At 43.4% G+C, this 19217-nt stretch overlaps 1 protein-coding gene across 2 annotated transcripts in view; it reads left to right on the forward strand.

Annotated features, from left to right (window-relative positions):
- CFDP1 (chromatin remodeling protein CFDP1) overlaps positions 1-19217 on the forward strand; it is a 160505-nt gene that overhangs the window by 30552 nt on the left and 110736 nt on the right. For both annotated transcript variants that reach the window (XM_017868689.1, XM_017868688.1), the window contains exon 5: positions 18037-18156. In XM_017868689.1, the coding sequence (XP_017724178.1) occupies positions 18037-18156 (120 nt within the window). The remainder of the gene's footprint in view (positions 1-18036; positions 18157-19217) is intronic.

Consider the following 19217-nt stretch of genomic DNA (forward strand, 5'->3'; position numbering starts at 1 on the left):
TTTGAGACGGAGTCTTGCTCTGCCGCCCAGGCTGGAGTGCAGTGGCCGGCTCTCAGCTCACTGCAAGCTCCGCCTCCCGGGTTTACGCCATTCTCCTGTCTCAGCCTCCCGAGTAGCTGGGACTACAGGCGCCCGCCTTGTCGCCCGGCTAGTATGTCCCCCTTCTTTGATTTGCAAATCGAATAAAAGCAAAGGCAGCTTTGTCAGGGTGAGCTACTTCTCACAGGAGTCAGGATCCACATCTGCAGACTGTACAAAGACAAACAGCATAGATTAAAAACACATCATTGAAATCACAGAGCTTCCAAGTGTTTTTATCCATTTTCAGCTCCTTTAAGCACTCCAGTTCCTGGCATTAAGGTCAAGTGTGCCTGGGATGCTTTAAATATTTTTTCTTTAATTTTGCAATATCCAAAGACAAGTTTGCAGAGTGTCCTTCTAGAGGCTTTTTTATTTCTTCCCTAATTTTGAGTTTTTTTTTTTTCTGAAACGGAGTCTCGCTCTGTCCCTCTGGCTGGAGTGCAGTGGCGCAATCTCGGCTCACTGCAAGCTCCGCCTCCCGGGTTCCCACCATTCTCCTGCCTCGGCCTCCTGAGTAGCTGGGACTACAGGCGCCCGCCACTGCGCCTGGCTAATTTTTTGTATTTTTAGTAGAGACGGGATTTCACCGTGGTCTCCATCTTCTGACCTTGTGATCCTCCCACCTCGGCCTCCCAAAGTGCTGGGATTACAGGCGTGAGCCACCGCACCCGGCCAAATTTTGATCTTATTAAGAGCATTTAATAGTTTCCACAAATCCTTATGTTAAGCTCCTAGAGTGGACCATATCATTTGAGGTTGAGGTGCCACTGTACCGCCATGTTTCCAGATAATAGGAACTTCTGATGTACTTCTTATCATTTCTGCAATCTTACCGTTTTGTTCAGATCATCTTAACGTAGTGTGACCGAGGCACGCAGACTGAGAGGTGCAATTTAAGCTAAACATCTCCTTAGGGGACCAATTAATGATTCCATAGGAATTGTTGTGCAGCACCTCTGCCTGTTCTGCAGTGCAATCTTCCTAAACAAGTACATTCATTTTTTTCTTTTTTTTTTTTTGAGAAGGAGTCTCGCTCTGTCACCCAGGCTGGAGTGCAGTGGCTGGATCTCAGCTCACTGCAAGCTCCGCCTCCCGGGTTTATGCCATTCTCCTGCCTCAGCCTCCCGAGTAGCTGGGACTACAGGCGCCCGCCACCTCGCCCGGCTAGTTTTTTGTATTTTTTAGCAGAGACGGGGTTTCACCGTGTTAGCCAGGATGGTCTCGATCTCCTGACCTCGTGATCCGCCCGTCTCGCCCTCCCAAAGTGCTGGGATTACAGACGTGAGCCACCGCGCCCGGCCTACATTCATTTTTTTCTAACTGAGTGTAATCCTGTTTACAAATAGGTTTTTGAGGGTGGTATGCCTTAATTATAGGAGCAGATTTATTATGGTAAATACTGAGATCAGAAAGCATGTGTAACTGTGTCATAGAATGATTGCATTCAGGCATTACTGCTAGCCAAGATTGATAAATATACCCAATAAGTGTAATTGTTCTCTTTAGTCCTTATTGAAGGAATATTCACGACAGTGGTGATACCGCTATCANGCTAGCCAAGATTGATAAATATACCCAATAAGTGTAATTGTTCTCTTTAGTCCTTATTGAAGGAATATTCACGACAGTGGTGATAACCGCTATCATAGCTACCATTAAATTACTCGTTGTGACTGGTTATCCCACTTTCCTCAGGTTTTCTTCCACCATCTGTGACAGCTTCTTGATCTGTCCCCAGGTGGGTGGCTATGTTCGATGGGTGTTGCTCATGACAGTTGGGGCCGTCGTCAGCATCACTCTCGACATGGCTGCAACCGGGTGGTCCTCGGGATCCACCCGGAGTCTCTTCCTCGGCATCTGTCTCATGATAAGGTTTCAGGTGTCTTGATGGTATCCAAATCGGCTGTTGATTTTTGCCTGGAGAAATACAAGCATAACCTCTACCCCAAGTTATTATTTTACCTATTTCCCAACTTTTTGTTATTGGATCTCGCCACCAAATCAGTTGTTCTGTTTCTGTCTTTGCAGGTGGTTTCTGTAGATGCTGTTCATGTGCTGATAACATCTGGCCTTTGGGCAGGCTCAAAAAATTTTAAGTTAATAATGCTGGGTTCAGTTGCATCTGTGGGGTTCTATATACTCTGTCTCCCGATTTCTGCTTTTGCAACTGCTGTTTTAGGGAGAGATTCATTCTTTCCACTATGGCTTGTCCTTGAGAATTGTATGGGATACCAGTAATGTGTTTAATATTCCACATAGAGAAAAATGTAGCTAGAGCTTGGCTAGTATAGCCTGAGCATTATTTGTTTTAATAGAAGCTGGAATGCCCGTCACCACAAAACACTGCAAAAGATGACATTTAACACAGGCAGAAGACTCTCCTGATTGGTATGTAGCCCGGACAAAGTGAGAAAAGGTGTCCCCACATGCATGTACATAAGCTAGTCTCCCAAACGAGGGAACATGTGTGACATCCATTTGCCAAAGAGAGTTAGGTTCCAGTCCTCGAAGATTAACTCCTCCTGTAAAAGGTGAGGAATGTACCATTTGGCAAGTTGGGCATCGCTGGATAATAGCTTTAGCTTCCTTCCAGGTAATGCTGCATCTACATTTGAGACTAGAGGCATTAACATGGGTTAAATTGTGAAAATGTCTAGCATTAGATATTGCCTTAGCAACTAGGTGATCAGCCATTTGATTCCCTTCAGTCAAAGATCCTGGAAGAGGTGTATGATCCCTAATGTGAGTGATGTAAAAAGGGTGCATTCTACTCCTAACTGCTGTTTGCAGCTGGGTAAATAAAGTCATTAGTTGTTCATCTGTATGAAATTGTAGCTGAGCATTTTCTTTTTTTTTTTGAGATGGAGTCTGGCTCTGTCACCCAGGCTGAAGTGCAGTGGCGCAATCTCAGCTCACTGCAAGCTCTGCCTCCCGGGTTTACACCATTCTCCTGCCTCAGCCTCCCGAGTAGCTGGGACTACAGGTGCCCGCCACCACGCCTGGCTAATTTTTTTGTATTTTTAGTAGAGATGGGGTTTCACTGTGTTAGCCAGGATGGTCTCAATCTCCTGACCTCGTGATCCACCCAACTCAACCTTCCAAAGTGCTGGGATTACAGGCTTGAGCCAGCATGCCTGGCCGAGCATTTTCAATTAACTGTGTGGAATGAACCACGTATGAAGAATCAGAAATCACATTAAGAGGCATATCAAAAGCAGTCAATACCTCAGTTACTGCTACAAGCCCTGCTTTTTGAGCTGAAGTATAGGGCGTCTGGAAAACTTTACTTTTCGAGCCAGAATAAGAAGCTTTACCATTACTAGACCCATCTGTAAGACAATGAAAATGCTTAGCAGGCTGCAGGTTGTTTACTGCAGGAATTGTAAATGCAAACTGTTGACAGTCTTGCTCAGCTAAGGGGACACTAAAGAAATAGTCTTTTAAATCTGTGACTATTAAAGCCCAGTTTTTTTTGATTTATAGCAGGAGAAGGCAATCCTGGCTGTACTGCTCCCATAGGTTGTGTAACTGAATCGATGACTCTTAAGTAAGTTAACATTCTCTGTTTACCTGATTTATTCTTAATTACGAAAACTGGAGAATTCCTAGGGGAAAATGTTGGAGCTATGTGCCCATTTTTTAATTGTTTATTTAAATGTCTCTAAAGCCTCCAGTTTCTCTTTACTTAGAGGCCATTGTTCTAACCAAATTGGCTTATCTGTTAACCATTTTAAAGGTATAGGTTCTGGAGGCTTAAACAATGGCCGCCATCAAAAATTATTTCCTAATCTTTGGCGGGAACTTTGTTTTTCTACTTTAAGTGGCTCTTTCAAACCTTGCAAATTTTTTTCTAGTCCCATAACAGGGACATACCCCATTTCATGTATCGTGTGTTGACTTTGAGGGCTATCTAATTGTTCTAGAATTAGAACTTGTGCTCCCCATTGTTGTAATAAGTCTCTTCCCCGTGAATTTATAGGTACAGAAGTTATAATTGGTTGAATAGTCCCAGATTGTCCATTGGGCCCTTTACAATGCAAAATATAACTACTTTGAAATACTTCAGAGGCTTTACCAACTCCAACTATGTTAAATTGAGTGGCTTGAATTGGCTACACAGACGGCCAGTGCCGTAGAGAAATGATTGAAATGTCTGCTCCTGTATCTACCAAACTTTTAAATTTCTTTCCTTGAATAGTTATTTCACAGATAGGACGTTTATCAGTAATTTGATTTACCCAAAAAGCTACTTTGCCTTGTTTATTTGTGCTTCCAAATCCTCCTGTTGGTTTAATTTCACTTTTCTCTGTTCCTACATATGGCACAGTCAGGAGCTGTGCTATGTGCTCTCCTGTCTGCTTTCCAGGGAACAGGTAGATAAAAAAATTTGAATTTCCGCATTGTAATCTGAATCAGTGACTCCTGTATGTATTTGTATCCCTTTTAAACCTAAACTCGATCTTCCCAAAAGTAATCCTATTGTCCCTGCTGGCAAGGGTCCACAGACTCCTGTTGGAACCTTTTGCGGTGGTTCCCCAGGCAGAAGGCTCAGAGCTCTTGTGCAGCATAAATCTACTGTGGCACTACCGGCTGTGACGGGGGACAGACATTGTACAGGGGTGAGGGAATGGCCTGAGCTGGAATTGCCCCGGTTTAGAATGGGGCCCAGGATGGGCCCCTCATGATGTTTCCTGAAATCGGGTTCCCATGTTTATCAAACTTAGAGTGACAATGATTAGCCCATGTTTTCCTTTTTTACATTTTGTACATATTTCAGGATCAGTAGTTTTCTTTTTTCCCCTGTCTGGCAGCCTGACTTGCTGATTTTTTCTACATTCTTTTTTAATATGACCATGCTTCCCACAGTTAAAACAAGCTTCAGGAAATGGAGTATTTCCTTTATCCACTCTCAGTCCTGCCATTGCTTGTGCCAACAAAGTAGCTTTATGCAGATTACCTCCAATACCATCACAGGCCTTGATATAATCAACTAAATGTGCTTTCCCTCTAATAGGTCACAGAGCAGCCTGGCAATTGGAATTAGCATTGTCAAAAGCTAATAACTGCAACACTATATCCTGAGCAGCCAAATCTGCAATCATCTTTTTGAGGGACTTCTGTAATTGAGCTGTAAAATCGACATATGGTTCTCTTGGTCCCTGTTTTATAGCACTAAAGGAAGGGTATTGTTCTCCACCTGAAGTGATTTTTTCCCCAGGCTCTAATGCACACTCCTCTAAGCGGTTCTATGGCATCATCCTGCATGACCACTTGTGCATCTAAACCAGCCCAGCCGCCAACCCCAAAAGTTGGTCTGCAGTTATATTAATTTGAGGTTGGGCCTGGGCATTGCGAGCAGCCTGAATGGAAGCTTCATCTGCCAACCAAGTTTTAAATTGTAAGCCGGAGCTAGACAAGCTCGAATAAGAGCATCCCAGTCAGTAGGAATCATCCAACTGGAAACAGCAACATTCTTTAACAGTCCCTTTAAAGGAGAACCTAGTCCATACTGATTTATAGCTTTTTTAAATTCTTTGAGCAATTTAATGTAAGGCTCAAATGTAGCTATAATGTTTCCCTGTTGATCAGGGGGGTGTATTCTAACAGGGAACTGCCAAGCCTCTATATCACTCTCTCGTCTAGCTTGCTGAATTCCTGCCTGAATAGAACTAAGAGCGGTTGCTCGAGGTGCTGCTTGAACAGTCACTGGGGCAACTACTTTTTGCCCAGTGTCCTCCAGGAAAGAAAAATCTTGAGGGTCTTTTCTTCAAAATAATAATGAGGGAGTGCAGAAGGGTAGGGATGAACCTCTCCTTCCTTTGCCACTTTAGCTTTAGTTGATAAACATGCTCTGTAACCTCTTCTGTTACTTCACTATACTCTCGTTCCTCCTCATCATCAGTGTGAAAAAGTTCCAAGGTGAAACAAACCAGACCCCACACCTGTCCGATTGTTACCCTGACGCTTCCGAGCTCCCCTTCTTACTCACTACGGTGATTGCTTTAAGAGTACTTGGGTGTCCTCCAGCTAGTTTTCTGTTCCAACCGTCGCTCTGGTGACCCTTCGACCTGGATTCGTGCCCCATGTTGGGCGCCACTTGCCGAGACCAGCTCGGTCGGGGAGACCCTAACCCAGTGGCACTGGAAGAATTAAAGACACACACACAGAAATATAGAGGTGTGAAGTAGGAAATCAGGGGTCTCACAGCCTTCAGAGCTGAGAGGCCCGAACAGAGATTTACCCACATATTTATTAACAGCAAGTCAGTCATTAGCATTGTTTCTGTAGATAACTTGATTAACTAAAAGTATCCCTTATGCGAAATGAAGGGATGGGCCAAATTAAAGGAATAGGTTTGGCTAGTTAACTGCAGCAGTTCTGTGCTTAAGGCACAGATTGCTCATGCTGTTGTTTGTGGCTTAAGAATGCCTTTAAGTGGTTTTCCACCCTGGGTGGGCCAGGTGTTCCTTGCCCTCATTCCAGTACACCCACAACCTTCCAGCTTGGGCATTCGAGTCATTATGAATATGCTACAGTGCTGCAGAGATTTTGTTTATGGCCAGTTTTGGGGCCAGTTTATGGCCAGATTTTGGGGGACCTGCTCCCAACACCTGGGAATATAGGTATTGGCCACCATGCCTAGCTAATTTGTTTTTATTTTTTTGAGACAAGGTCTCCCTATGTTGCTTAGGCTTGTCTTGAACTCCTGGGCTCAAGTGATCCTCCTGCCTTAGCCTCCCAAAGTGTTGGGATTACAAGCATGAGCCACTGCACCTGGCCTATTTTATTTTTTTGTAGAGATGGGGTCTTGCTGTGTTGCCCAAGGTGGTCTTGACCTCTTGTCCTCAAGTGATCGTCCTGCTTTGGCCTCCCAAAGTGCTGGGATTACAGGTGTGAGCCATCACGCTCAGCTGACCATCTGCATAAATTTTCTTTTCTTTTCTTTTCCTTTTTTTGTGAGACAGGGTTTTGCTCTGTCACCCAGGCTGGAGTGCAGTGGTGCAGTCTTGGCTCACTGCAGCCCATGCCTCCTGGGCTCAGGCAATCCTCTCACCTCAGCCTCCTGAGTACCTAGCACTGTAGATGCATAGCACCACGCCTGGCTCATTTGCTTTTTTTTTGAGATGGAGTCTAACTCTGTCACCCAGGCTGAAGTGCAATGGCACAATCTCAGCCCACTGCAACTTTACCTCCTGGGTTCAAGCAATTCTCCTGCCTCAGCCTCCTGAGTAGCTGGACTACAGGCATGTACCACCATGCCTGGTTAAATTTTTTTTTGTATTTTTAGTAGAGAAGAGGTTTCACCTTGTTGGTCGGGCTGGTCTGGAACTCCTGACCTCAAATGATCTGCCTGCCTCATTCTCCCAAAGCGCCAGGATTGCAGGCATGGGCCACCATGCCCAGCCTGTTGTGTTTTTTGTATAGCTGGGTTTACCCAGGCTGGTCTCAAACTCCTGGGCTCAAGCCGTCTCTGCCTGCCTCGGCCTCCCAAAGTGTTGGAGTTACAGGCATTAGCCACCATGCCTGGCACCTGTATAAATTTTAAAAATTACAATTGATTAACAATTGAAATGATTGTAAAAGTTCTAAAATAAATGCTTACATTTTATTACATTTTTAGGCTTTAGTTGACAAAATAATTCTAAAATATCACACACATTGTAATGTCCTACTGCATGTGACTGATAATTCATATCACATGTGACTCACCTTGCAAATGTGGCATAACTGAATTTGTACTCTGTTTAATGGAAGGGCCGACTGCTCATGTCTTGAGTATTGTGACATTGTCAAATTGCTGTACAAGTTTCTAAATACTCACAGTTTCTGTGCCCATCTCATCTTGGACCAATAACAGGTAGTTTTGCAGTCAAAACTTGAATAGCACTGTATGCAAATGATTCCATTCAGTTTTTCCCCAGTTATCCCAATAATGTACTTTATAGCTGTATTTCTTGTGCAATCCAAGATCCAATCTAGAAGTCCAGTGCGCTGTCCGTTGCACTGTGGAGCCACCTCTAAGATCCAATCTAAGATGAAAACCATAAGTGGTCTTTTGTTGTTGTGATTGTTTTTGCATTTGGTCTTTTAAACTCCTTGTACTTAGAACTGTTTTCATGCCTTTTCTGTATTTCACAGCCTTGGTTTTAAACTTTTTGTTTTTTGTTTTTTAAGAGTCGAGGCCATTTGTATTGCATAATGTCCCTCAATTTGGATTGCTGCATTGTTTATGATGAGCTTCAGATTAATTATGTTAGACAAAAATACTACATTGATGATGCTTCTCATCCATCAAGAGACTCAACATTGATGGGGATAAGTTAGGCCACCAGTATCTTAAGACAGTACCTTCCAGAATTCTTCATTGTAAGGCACCCTTTTCCTTGGTAATTAGTTGTTTTCGTGATCCATAAATATTAATAATAATGATTATTTTGAGACAAGGTCTTTGTTGCCCAGACTGGAGTGCAGTGGTGTGATCTTGGCTCACTGCAACCTCCGCCTCCTGGGTTCAAGTGATTCTCCTGCCTCAGCCTCATGAGTAGCTGGGATTACAGACACCTGCCACCACGCCTGGCTAAATTTTGTAATTTTAGTAGAGACAGGGTTTCATCATGTTGGCCAGGCTGGTCTTGAACTCCTGATCTCAAATGATCCGCCCACTTTGGCCCCCCAAAGTGCTGGGATTACAGGCGTGAGCCACCATGCCTGGCCCCATAAATAATTATTGATGATATGAATTAGTAATGTATTTTACTGCCTGAAATCATTCTGGAAGCTATTGAGTTGTCCATCCAGTAGGGGACCAACAGAACACTGACAGTATAAACTTTTAATAGTTTGAAAGTCCTATAAACATAATATAGAAAGTATATTAATGTATCATTAGGAATATAGATTTAAAAGTTTTTTTGAAGTCTTTTTTGGCTTGAATTATTTTCTATGTGTTATGTAGACTATCTAAGAAAGATTTATTTATAACTTCACCAGTGGCCCTCACACAGAGTGTACAAAAAGCTGGTGAATAACTGTTGCTGTAAGAAGTCGTTAGGCTGGGTGCAGTGGCACATGCCTGTAATCCCAGCACTTTGGGAGGCTGGGGAGGGAGGATTGCTTGAGTCCAGTAGTTGAAGACCAGCCTGGGCAACATGGAGAAACTCCATTTGTACAAAAAATATAAAAATGGGCCGGGCGCGGTGGCTCAAGCCTGTAATCCCAGCANTATATATATATAAATTAGCCAGTCATTGTGGTGTGTGTCTATAGTCTCAGCTACTTGGGAGGCTGAAGTAGAAGGATCCCTTGAGACCAGGAGGCAGAGGTTGCTGTGTGCCAAGATCGTGCCACTGAACTCCAGCCTGGGTGACAGAGTGAGACCCTGTCTCAAAAAAAGTCATAAATTTTCAGTCAAATTAAATATTGTGGACTTGTTAATAAATACTAAGATAGTTTTGTGCCATAAATTTCCTATTTCAGGTTTGAAAACAAGTGGATGGTAATTTTTTTTAAATGTACTTGATGGGTATTCAGGGAGTCTGCTGTTTTCATAATTTGCCAGGAGAGGGCAGCACCATGTCTATAAAAAAACAAATGAGTATGGAAGCAGTTTTTTCTTATAAATTACATTATATTTCAAAATGATGCATGCTTATTACTTTAAAATTCATACGTTACAGAGATATATAACATGAAAAGTGAAAGTTCTGTAACTCCCTTCCCCTAAAGAAAACAAAAACCCTGTTAATAGTGGGCATGTTGACAGGATTTTTTTTTTAACTTAAATTATTCACACTTAAATTTAGGCATTATAAGGAATTCTCATGAGGGGACTTACGAGATCTGAATTTTCATTGATAACCAGATACAAATTTGTTGTATGGATTTGAGCATACGTTTTAATTTCTTCATGTAATTATTTTTGTCTCTGTATCAAGTTAAGAGCATTACTATATCTTTAAGAAATGTGAGAAGAGCTAGTGATGATGGGAAGGAATTTGTAGGTCTAAGTGTAAAGTAGTGTTAGCACAAAGTTAGTCTTGGGTTTTCTAACTGTATTTTAATGTTAAATTTTGGACTTTGGTCATTTCATTTTGTTTTTGTCCCCACTTGAAAAATGTTTAGCTTATTAACCTAGGGGAATGGGGAATATAGTATTTTGTATTCTGCCCTATCACATAACCAGCTGAGCCAGTTAGCTCAGACTTTCCTAAATGATTCACCTTTTGGAAAAAGCCAGTCATGGAAAGTTTCTGCCCAAATAAAGACTTTCAGGGAGTTCTGAGTAAGTAAAAATAAAGTTAAAATGGAATTTCTGCTGAGAACACTTGAATTAACTATTGCTAATAATAGGCCTTTTCCTGTCAGGGTTCCCTCTTGTGCATTACAAGTGGTCTATAATAATTTAACTGTTCACAGTTATAAAATAACTGTGAAGATATTTTGATAGTTGAATCCCTTATTGCATCCCTTATTGCTTGTTAAAAGTGGAGTTGTTCTAGGCATACTATCAATGAAGAGTAATCTGCTAGTATTACTTGGTGTCAGTTACTGAAGTTCCTGAAATATATATACCAGTGTTTCCTAGTGAATATAGATGGGACTTTGGCACTAAGAAATTATGAGAGATACTCCCACAGTTTATACTTTTTCCATGCTGCTTTTATGCCACTTACTATATACCATGTGTTACCATGACTTGCTTTCATGGTTGACTGTTCTGCTGAACTGTGAGCTCCTTAAGAACAAAAGTCATGCGGTATTTTTTTATGTGTTCAACATCTAACAGTGCTTGGAGCTAGGTCACTTTTCAGAAAATGTTGACCTGATTGTCTTAGGTGACTCTTTCCAGTTTTGTCATTTCTATAAAGGTAGTAAAAAACAAAAGCAAACATGAATTACATAGAAGCTACTTTTCCTTAAGCTATCACTTAGGTCATTTGATTTCATCTTCTCTATCACCAACATTCTAAAACTTCACAGTGATTTGCCTTAATGTGAATCTTTTTATTTTTTATTTTTTTGAGATGGAGTCGCGCCCTGTCACACCCAGACTGGAGTGCAATGGCATGATCTCAGCTTACTGCAACCTCTGCCTTCCGGGTTCAAACACATCTCCTGGCTTAGCCTCCCGAGAACCTGGGATTACAGGCACCTTCCACCACCCTCAGCTAATTTTTGTTTGTTTGTTTGTTTGTTTTTGAGACGGAGTGTTGCTCTGTTGCCCAGGCTGGAGTGCAGTGGCGTGATCTTGGCTCACTGTAAGCTCCACCTCCCAGGTTCACGCCATTCTCCTGCCTCAGCCTCCCCAGTAGCTAGGACTACAGGCGCCCGCCACCTAATTAGCCCGCCTGGCTAATATTTTATATTTTTAGTAGAGACAGTGTTTCACTGTGTTAGCCAGGATGGTGTCGATCTCCTGACCTCGTGATCCACCAGCCTCGGTCTCCCAAAGTGCTGAGATTACAGGCGTGAGCCACCATGCCCAGCCAATTTTTGTGTGTTTTAATAGAGACAGGGTTTCACCATGTTGCCAGGCTGGTCTGGAACTCCTGACCTCATGATCCGCCCACCTCGGCCTCCCAAAGTGCTGGGATTACAGGTGTGAGCCACCATGTCCAGCCGGATGCTTTTAAATTGGCTGCATCCAGTGTTCTATGGCTCTTTTTATAGAAGCTCATCCTTCACTTCTAGGACGTTTTCTTTTTTTTTTTCTTTTTTTTTTTTTTTGAGATGGAGTCTCGCTCTGTCGCCCAGGCTGGAGTGCAGTGGTGCGATCTTGGCTCACTGCAAGCTCCGCCTCCCAGGTTCACACCATTCTCCTGCCTTAGCCTCCCAAGTAGCTGGGACTACAGGTGCCCGCCACCACGCCCGAGTCATTTTTTTGTACTTGAGACGGGGTTTCACCGTGTTAGCCAGGATGGTCTCAATCTCCTGACCTTGTGATCCACCTGCCTCGGTCTCCCAAAGTGCTGGGATTACAGGCGTGAGCCACTGCGCCCGGCCATAGGACGTTTTCTTTTATTGTTTTAACTTCCCCTATTTTCTGTTTTGTGAAATTCATATTAGTAGATTTGATATGACAGGCCAGGGCAGGCTAGGCTGAGGTAACAAACTCAGCAACTCAGTAGCATAATACAGTACATTATTTCTTACTGGTGTAAAGTCCAATGTGAGTTGGGTAGCATTCTATCTTGTAACTCAGTTGTATAGAACACCTAGGCTTCAGGGTTGCTCTGGCAAAGGAAGAATGAATACATAGATTTTCATGTAATTCCTCTGTTTTCAGAATGGACTTCAGCCATGCCTTTTGAGTCTGGAACTTCTGTGGTTTTCATTTCTCCAGAGTAATGGGTTCTGCTGAATTGGGGATGGGGTAGAGCAGTAGCCTGTGGTATGAGGTGCTGCTGAAGGAGATCTGGGACCTAGTTGCTCCTGATGGAGAATTCCAACTGGTTTTAGCCCTATTCCTTTCCTCTGCCTCGAAAGGTTCCTGGTATCTCAATTTAATGAGCCTTTCTAGGGTACTGTAGTACACATTGGCTTGCCTGTTTTTGGCCATTCCACATACCTATAGGCTTAGGAGATCAGAGAAAACAAAAACCAAAGCCAGTTATTACTTGTCTACTTGCTTTCTACTTTCTTTTCTTTTTTTTTTTTTTTGAGACAGGGTCTCACTCTGTTGCCCAGGCTATATATAGTACCACGATAATAGCCAACTGTAACCTTGAACTCCTGGCTTCAAGCGATCCTCTTGCCTCAGCCTCCCAAGCAGCTGAGACTACAGGCGCACACCATGATGCCTGGCTTTTTTTTTTTTTTTTTTTTTTTTAGAGATGGAGTTTTGCTCTTGTTGCTGAGGCTGGGGTGCAGTGGCACAATCTTGGCTCACTGCAACCTCTGCCTCCTGGGTTCAAGCAATTCTCCTGCCTCAGCCTCCTAAGCGGCTGGGATTACAGGCATGTGCCACCACGGTGGCATGGATAATTTTGTATTTTTAGTAGAGACGGGGTTTCTCCATGTTGATCAGGCTGATCTCGAACTCCTGACCTCAGGTGATCCACCCGCCTCAGCTTCCCAAAGTGCTGGGATTACAGGCGTGAGCCACTGCGCACAGCCGATTTTTAAAAAATTTTTGTAGAGACAGGGTCTTGCTGTGTTGCCCAGGGCTCAGGTAATCCTCCTGCCCTTGGCCTCCCAAAGTGCTGGAATTACAGGCCCGAGCTACTGCACCTGGCTGCTTTCTACTGTCAGAAAATTTGGGCTGGGCACAGTGGCTCATGCCTGTAATCCCAGCACTGGGAGGCCAAGGCAAGAGGACCGTTTGAGCCCAAGAGTTTGAATCCAGCCCAGGCAACATGGTGAGACCCTGTCTTTAAAACATAAAAAAAGAAGATAATTCTGTTGGCATCCCTTTTCTATTACACTTCTTCTCATTATCCTTGTGTAGTTTCATCTTTTTAAACTTTACCACTATTTAGTAGGGTTTTGGCAGGATTGGAATAAAGCATGTGTTCAGATTACTATATGTAAGTGGCAGCTTCTGCTTGTTCTTCACTAGCTGATCTGCCCCAGATTCTACCCAGAGCAAGGAAATTTAAAGGTACCCTTTCTAGTTTAGTACTCTGGAACCCTGCATTAAGCCTGAGATTTGGATGTGGGTTTATTTTGTAATTTTTAAAACAGTGTAAGAAAGCACCTCAAAACTTAGTGACTTTAAAAAATAATTGTTTTATTTTAATTTCTCTTGATTCCAGGGGTAGCTGGGCTCAGCTAGGCTGTTCTTCCTCAGGGTCTCTTGTACAGTTGTAATCAGATAGTGGCTAAGTGTGGAACCACTTCACAGGTTTCCTTACTCCCATGTCTGATGCCAGAGCTAGGAAGGCTCAAACACCTGGGGGTTGGTACAGGCTTCTCAGACGTCTGCCTCTGTGTGATCTTCCTATATGATCTCTCCAACATAGTGGCTACAGAGTAACCAGATTTGTTTTGTGGTAGCTTGGAGTTTCTTTTTTTTTTTTTTTTTTTTTTTGAGACGGAGTCTCGCTCTGTCGCCCAGGCTGGAGTGCAGTGGTGCGATCTCGGCTCACTGCAAGCTCCGCCTCCTGGGTTCACACCATTCTCCTGCCTCAGCCTCCCGAGTAGCTGGGACTAGAGGCGCCCGCCACTGCGCCCGGCTAATTTTTTGTATTTTAGTAGAGACGGGGTTTCACCGTGGTCTCGATCTCCTGACCTTGTGATCCGGCCGCCTCGGCCCCCCAAAGTGCTGGGATTACAGGCGTGAGCCACTGTGCCTGGCTTGGAGTTTCAAAGGTACATTCTTGAGAAGGACGGAGACAGGGACAGACAGACAGAGCGTGCCAGGTGAAAACTGTATCTTTTATTCGCTAGCCTCAGAAGTCATGTCGTGCCACTTCCACAGAACTCTTTGAGTTGAGACAGCCACAAAGGCCTATTCACTCTCAAGGGGTGATGACACAGACTTCCCCTCTAACTGGGGTAGTATCAGGTTTCTAGAAGAGCATATGGGGATGGGAAATTTGTGGCAACCATCTTTGGAATATACTATCTGCTATAGGGTTCTCTATAGTATTTGCTGCTTAATCTCAGGATAGCCTTGAATAAGTAACATAACCTTATATTTCAGTTTTCTTACTCACAAAATGTAAATGTGTCAGTCAGCTCTTGCTACACTAGTGCTGCGTAGCATACCATTCCAAAACTCAGTGATATACAATGATAAGCGTTTACTTGTTGCCTGTGTTCCTCTGAGTATCTGAGATTGAGTAATTTAGACTCAGCTCAGCTCAGCTCCAAGTTGCTTGTTTGTTGGATTCAGGTCTGCAGCATGTCTTTCTGCCATTTTGGACCAGCAGCCCGTTGAGGTGTATTCTCCTTATGACTCAAGGGACGAATTCAAGGGGCAGGAGAAACAGCACAAACATGTTTAAACTTCTCTTCCTCTCAGATCAGCTAATACTTCATTGGCCTTTGAAGCAAGTCATGTATCCAAGCTCAGCATCGGTGGAGTAGGGAAATATTTTGTTTTGTTTTGTTTTGGCTTTGTCCTTTTATTTTTATTTATTTATTTATTTATTTATTTATTTGAGATGTAGTGTTGCTCTGTCGCCTGGGCTGGAGTGTGGTGGCGGGATCTTGGCTCACTGCAACCTCTGCCTCCCGGGTTCTTGCGGTTCTCCTGCCTCAGCCTCCCGAGTAGCTGGGATTACAGGCGCCTGCCACTATGCCCGGCTAATTTTTTGTACTTTTTTTGGTAAAGACAGGGTTTCACCATGTTGGCCAGGCTGGTCTTGAACTCCTGACCTCATGATCTGCCCGCCTTGACCTCCCAAAGTGCTGAGATTACAGGCGTGAGCCACTGCGCCCGGCCCGTTTTTTTCTTTTTGAGACGAAGTGTTGCTGTGTTGTCCAGGTTGGAATGCAGTGATGCTGTCTCAGCTCACTGCAACCTCTACCTCCCAGGTTCAAGTGATTCAGCCTCCAAAGTAGCTGGGATTACAGGCACGCACCACCACACCCAGTTAATTTTTGTATCTTTAGTAGAGATGGGATTTCATCATGTTGACCAGGCTGGTCTTGAACTCCTGACCTCAAATGATCTGCCCACTTCGGCCTCCCAAAGTGCTGGAATTACAGGCGTGAGCCACCATGCCTGGCCCTGGGCTCACTATTATAGCACATCCCAAAGTTCTGGTATTACAGGCATGAGCCACTGTACCTGACCTGGTTTTAAAACAAAAAAACACCGGGCACATTGCCTCACGCCTGTAATCTCAGCACTTTGGGAGGCCTAGGCGGGTGGATCACGAGGTCAGAAGATCAAGACCATCCTGGCTAACGTGGTGAAACCCCGTCTCTACTAAAAATACAAAATAATTAGCCGGGTGTGGTGGCGGGCACATGTAATCCCAGCTACTCGGGAGGCTTAGGCAGAAGAATGGCGCAAACCCAGGAGGTGGAGGTTGCAGTGAGCCGAGATCGCGCCACTGCATTCCAGCCTAGGAGACAGAACAAGACTCCATCTCAAACAAAAACAAACAAACAAAAAAAAACAAGAAAAAACTTATCAGAGGGCTACAAAAGAAGCCACTGCTGCCGGCCATAATAGATTGCATTTAAACAAAATTCCTCAGGTGTTTTTGTTAACCTGGAAAGCCTAGGCAGGGATTAAACATTTCTCCTTCTCTCTTTATCTGAATTCTCAGGTACCATAAATACCTTTATTTGAGCCGTTAGGACTCAGTTTTAGTGAAGATAATTTTTTCAGATTTGAAATTAGACAAAATTCTCAGTCATGTTGCTTTCGTCCATTCTCAAATTATTGCTACTTTAGCCAGTTTTAAGGTATTTTGTTTCATCTTTGGGTTGTTTTGGATATGAAACAGGAGCCTTCTGCAGAGTCTTCTCTATTTATTTGTTTATTTTTGAGACACAGTCTCGCTCTGTTGCCCAGGCTGAAGTGTAGTGGCGTGGTCTCAGCTCACTGCAACTTCCACCTCCTGGATTCAAGCAATTCTCCTGCCTCAGCCTCCCGAGTAGCTGGGATTACAGGCGCCTGCTACCATGCCTGGTTAATTTTTTGTATTTTTAGTAGAGACAGGGTTTCACCATGTTGGCCAGGCTAGTCTCGAATTCCTGACCTCATGTTCCGCCTGCCTTGGCCTCCCAAAGTGCTGGGATTACAGGCATGAGCCACCGTGCCTGGTGGCCTCTTTTTTTTTTTTTTTTTTTTTAACTCTTGTTTTTCTCCTTGAAATAGTGCCAGCCTAGGCATTATTTCCCAGTTCTATCACCCATATTCCATCTCCCCATCTCAGCTTTCACTGGGCCTTTAAGTCTGAGTGCTAATCTGCATGTGGGGTGCAGTGTGAGGGTGTTTTTCAGCCTTCACATCAGTAACCCAGCATGGAGATTTAGTTATTTTTTTTTTTTTGAGACAGAGTCTCGCTCTGTCGCCCAGGCTGGAGTGCAATGGCGTGATCTCGGCTCACTGCAACCTCCGCCTCCTGGGTTCAAGCGATTCTCCTGCCTCAGCCTCCCTAGTAACTGGGACTACAGGCTCCCACCACCACGCCCACCAAGATTTAGTATTGACTGCTACAGTATTTCATGCTGAGAAGTCATGGAGGGGAGATAGACTGCATTTAAACAACATTCCTCAGGTGTTTTTGTTAACTGGAAAGCCTAGGCAGGGATTAAACATTTCTCCTTCTCTCTTTATCTGAATTCTCAGGTACCATAAATACCTTTATTTGATCCTTTAGGACTCAGTTTTAGTGAAGATAATTGTTTCAGATTTGAAATTAGACAAAATTCTCAGTCATGTTGCTTTCGTCCATTCCCAAATTATTGCTACTTTAGCCAGTTTTAAGGGATTTTGTTTCATCTTTGGGTTGTTTTAGGGAGATACAATTTATACACATTCTTGTTTCATTTGTTAATTTTAGTGAGGGAAAGTGTCTTTTTTTTTTTTTTTTTTTTTTTGAGATGGCGCCTTGCTCTGTCGCCCAGGCTGGAGTGCAATGACGTGATCTCGGCTCACTGCAACCTCCGCCTCCTGGGTTCAAGCGATTCTCCTGCCTCAGCCTCCTGAGTAACTGGGACTACAGGCTCCCACCACCACGCCTGGCTAATTTTTATATTTTTAATAGAGACAGGGTTTCACCATGTTGGCCAGGATGGTCTCGATCTCTTGACCGCGTGATCCGCCTGCCTCGCCCTCGCAAAGTACTAGGATTACAAGCATGAGCCACCGCACCCAGCCGGGAAAATGTCTTTATTGAAAGTTATTGTAGTAAACTTTTATCATAACGCTGAGCATCCAGAATTTATTGAAAGCCCAGTGGATCTTTTTCTAATTGTCTTTATTCCCTTTTCTAGCTTGTTTCTTTGTATTTATTCTTCTTGTAAGCTTGATGTCTTTTTTCCTTGGCACAGGGTGACTAAGGAAGTGGATGCTACATCTAAAGAGGCCAAATCCTTCTTCAAGCAGAATGAGAAAGAAAAACCACCGGCTAATGTCCCTTCAGCTCTGCCGTCACTCCCTGCTGGGTCAGGGTGAGTATTTGAGTCTCAGTCCCTGATGTACTTGGCACGTTAGAGAAGCTTTCAGTGCAAATACCTGCTTTCGCTGCAGATCAGACTCCTTGCCTGAGAGAGAGAGAATTATGACGCTGCTTTGCCTTTGCTGCAATGTTTACCAGAATGGAAGATGCAAAGGAAAATTAGCCATAACTTTCTCAGGAGGATTGCTTGAGCCCAGGAGTTTGTGACTAGCCTGGGCAATACATTAAGACCCTGTATCTTAGAAAAAAAATTAGCTGGGCATGGTGGCTTGCACTTGTGTCCCAGCTACTGTGGAGGCTGAAGCAGGAAGATCACTTGAGCCCAGAAGGTTGAGACTGCAGTGAGCTGTGATTGTGCCACTGCACTCCAGCCTGGGTGACAGAGAGAGATCGTGTCTCTTAAAAAAAAAAAAAAGAAGAAGGAAGAAAATTAGCTGTAGCTTTCTTATTTGTTGCCAGCCTTAAAGAAGTCCTAGTTTATAGGATTGAACACAAAGCTGAACATGTAAATTTTACATTTAAAAATAATACTTTTCAAATGAACATATCAGCCGCCTTCAGAACTTTTCATGAAGATTTGGGTTGAACACTCACTCCCATCCTCTATGATTTCAGAGGAACATAAAAAGATCAAAGATGATTTACAAATAATTTTCTTAACACATTGTCAGGAACTTAATAGTTTTCTCCTTTCATATTTTCATATTACTTGAGTTATTTTAGCTGAAGGCTAGAATTATTTCTTTTGGCAGAAGTAAAATTTTTTTCTTAACCTAAATGTGAGAAGTAAAGTATTACACTAAATCAGAGAGACTTAAGACTTACCACAGGGAAGTGAACATAGACCCATACTATGGATAGCCCTGACTACCTATCTGACTCCTGTAGAGAGTTCTGCATAGTCTCTTACACTGGCTTCTGTGGCCCTTCAGTCAGATATTGTCCCCTCTTCCTTCCCTCCTTGAGCATACCTGTCATTGCTATGAGCAGTAAAGTTTTGTTTCACGTTTTTTTTTTTTTTTTTTTTTTTTTTTTTTTTTTCTTCTCTCTGTG

Source organism: Rhinopithecus bieti, unplaced genomic scaffold, assembly GCF_001698545.2.
Source record: "Rhinopithecus bieti isolate Rb0 unplaced genomic scaffold, ASM169854v2 scaffold_2574, whole genome shotgun sequence".
NCBI classification, from domain to species: Eukaryota; Metazoa; Chordata; class Mammalia; order Primates; family Cercopithecidae; genus Rhinopithecus; species Rhinopithecus bieti.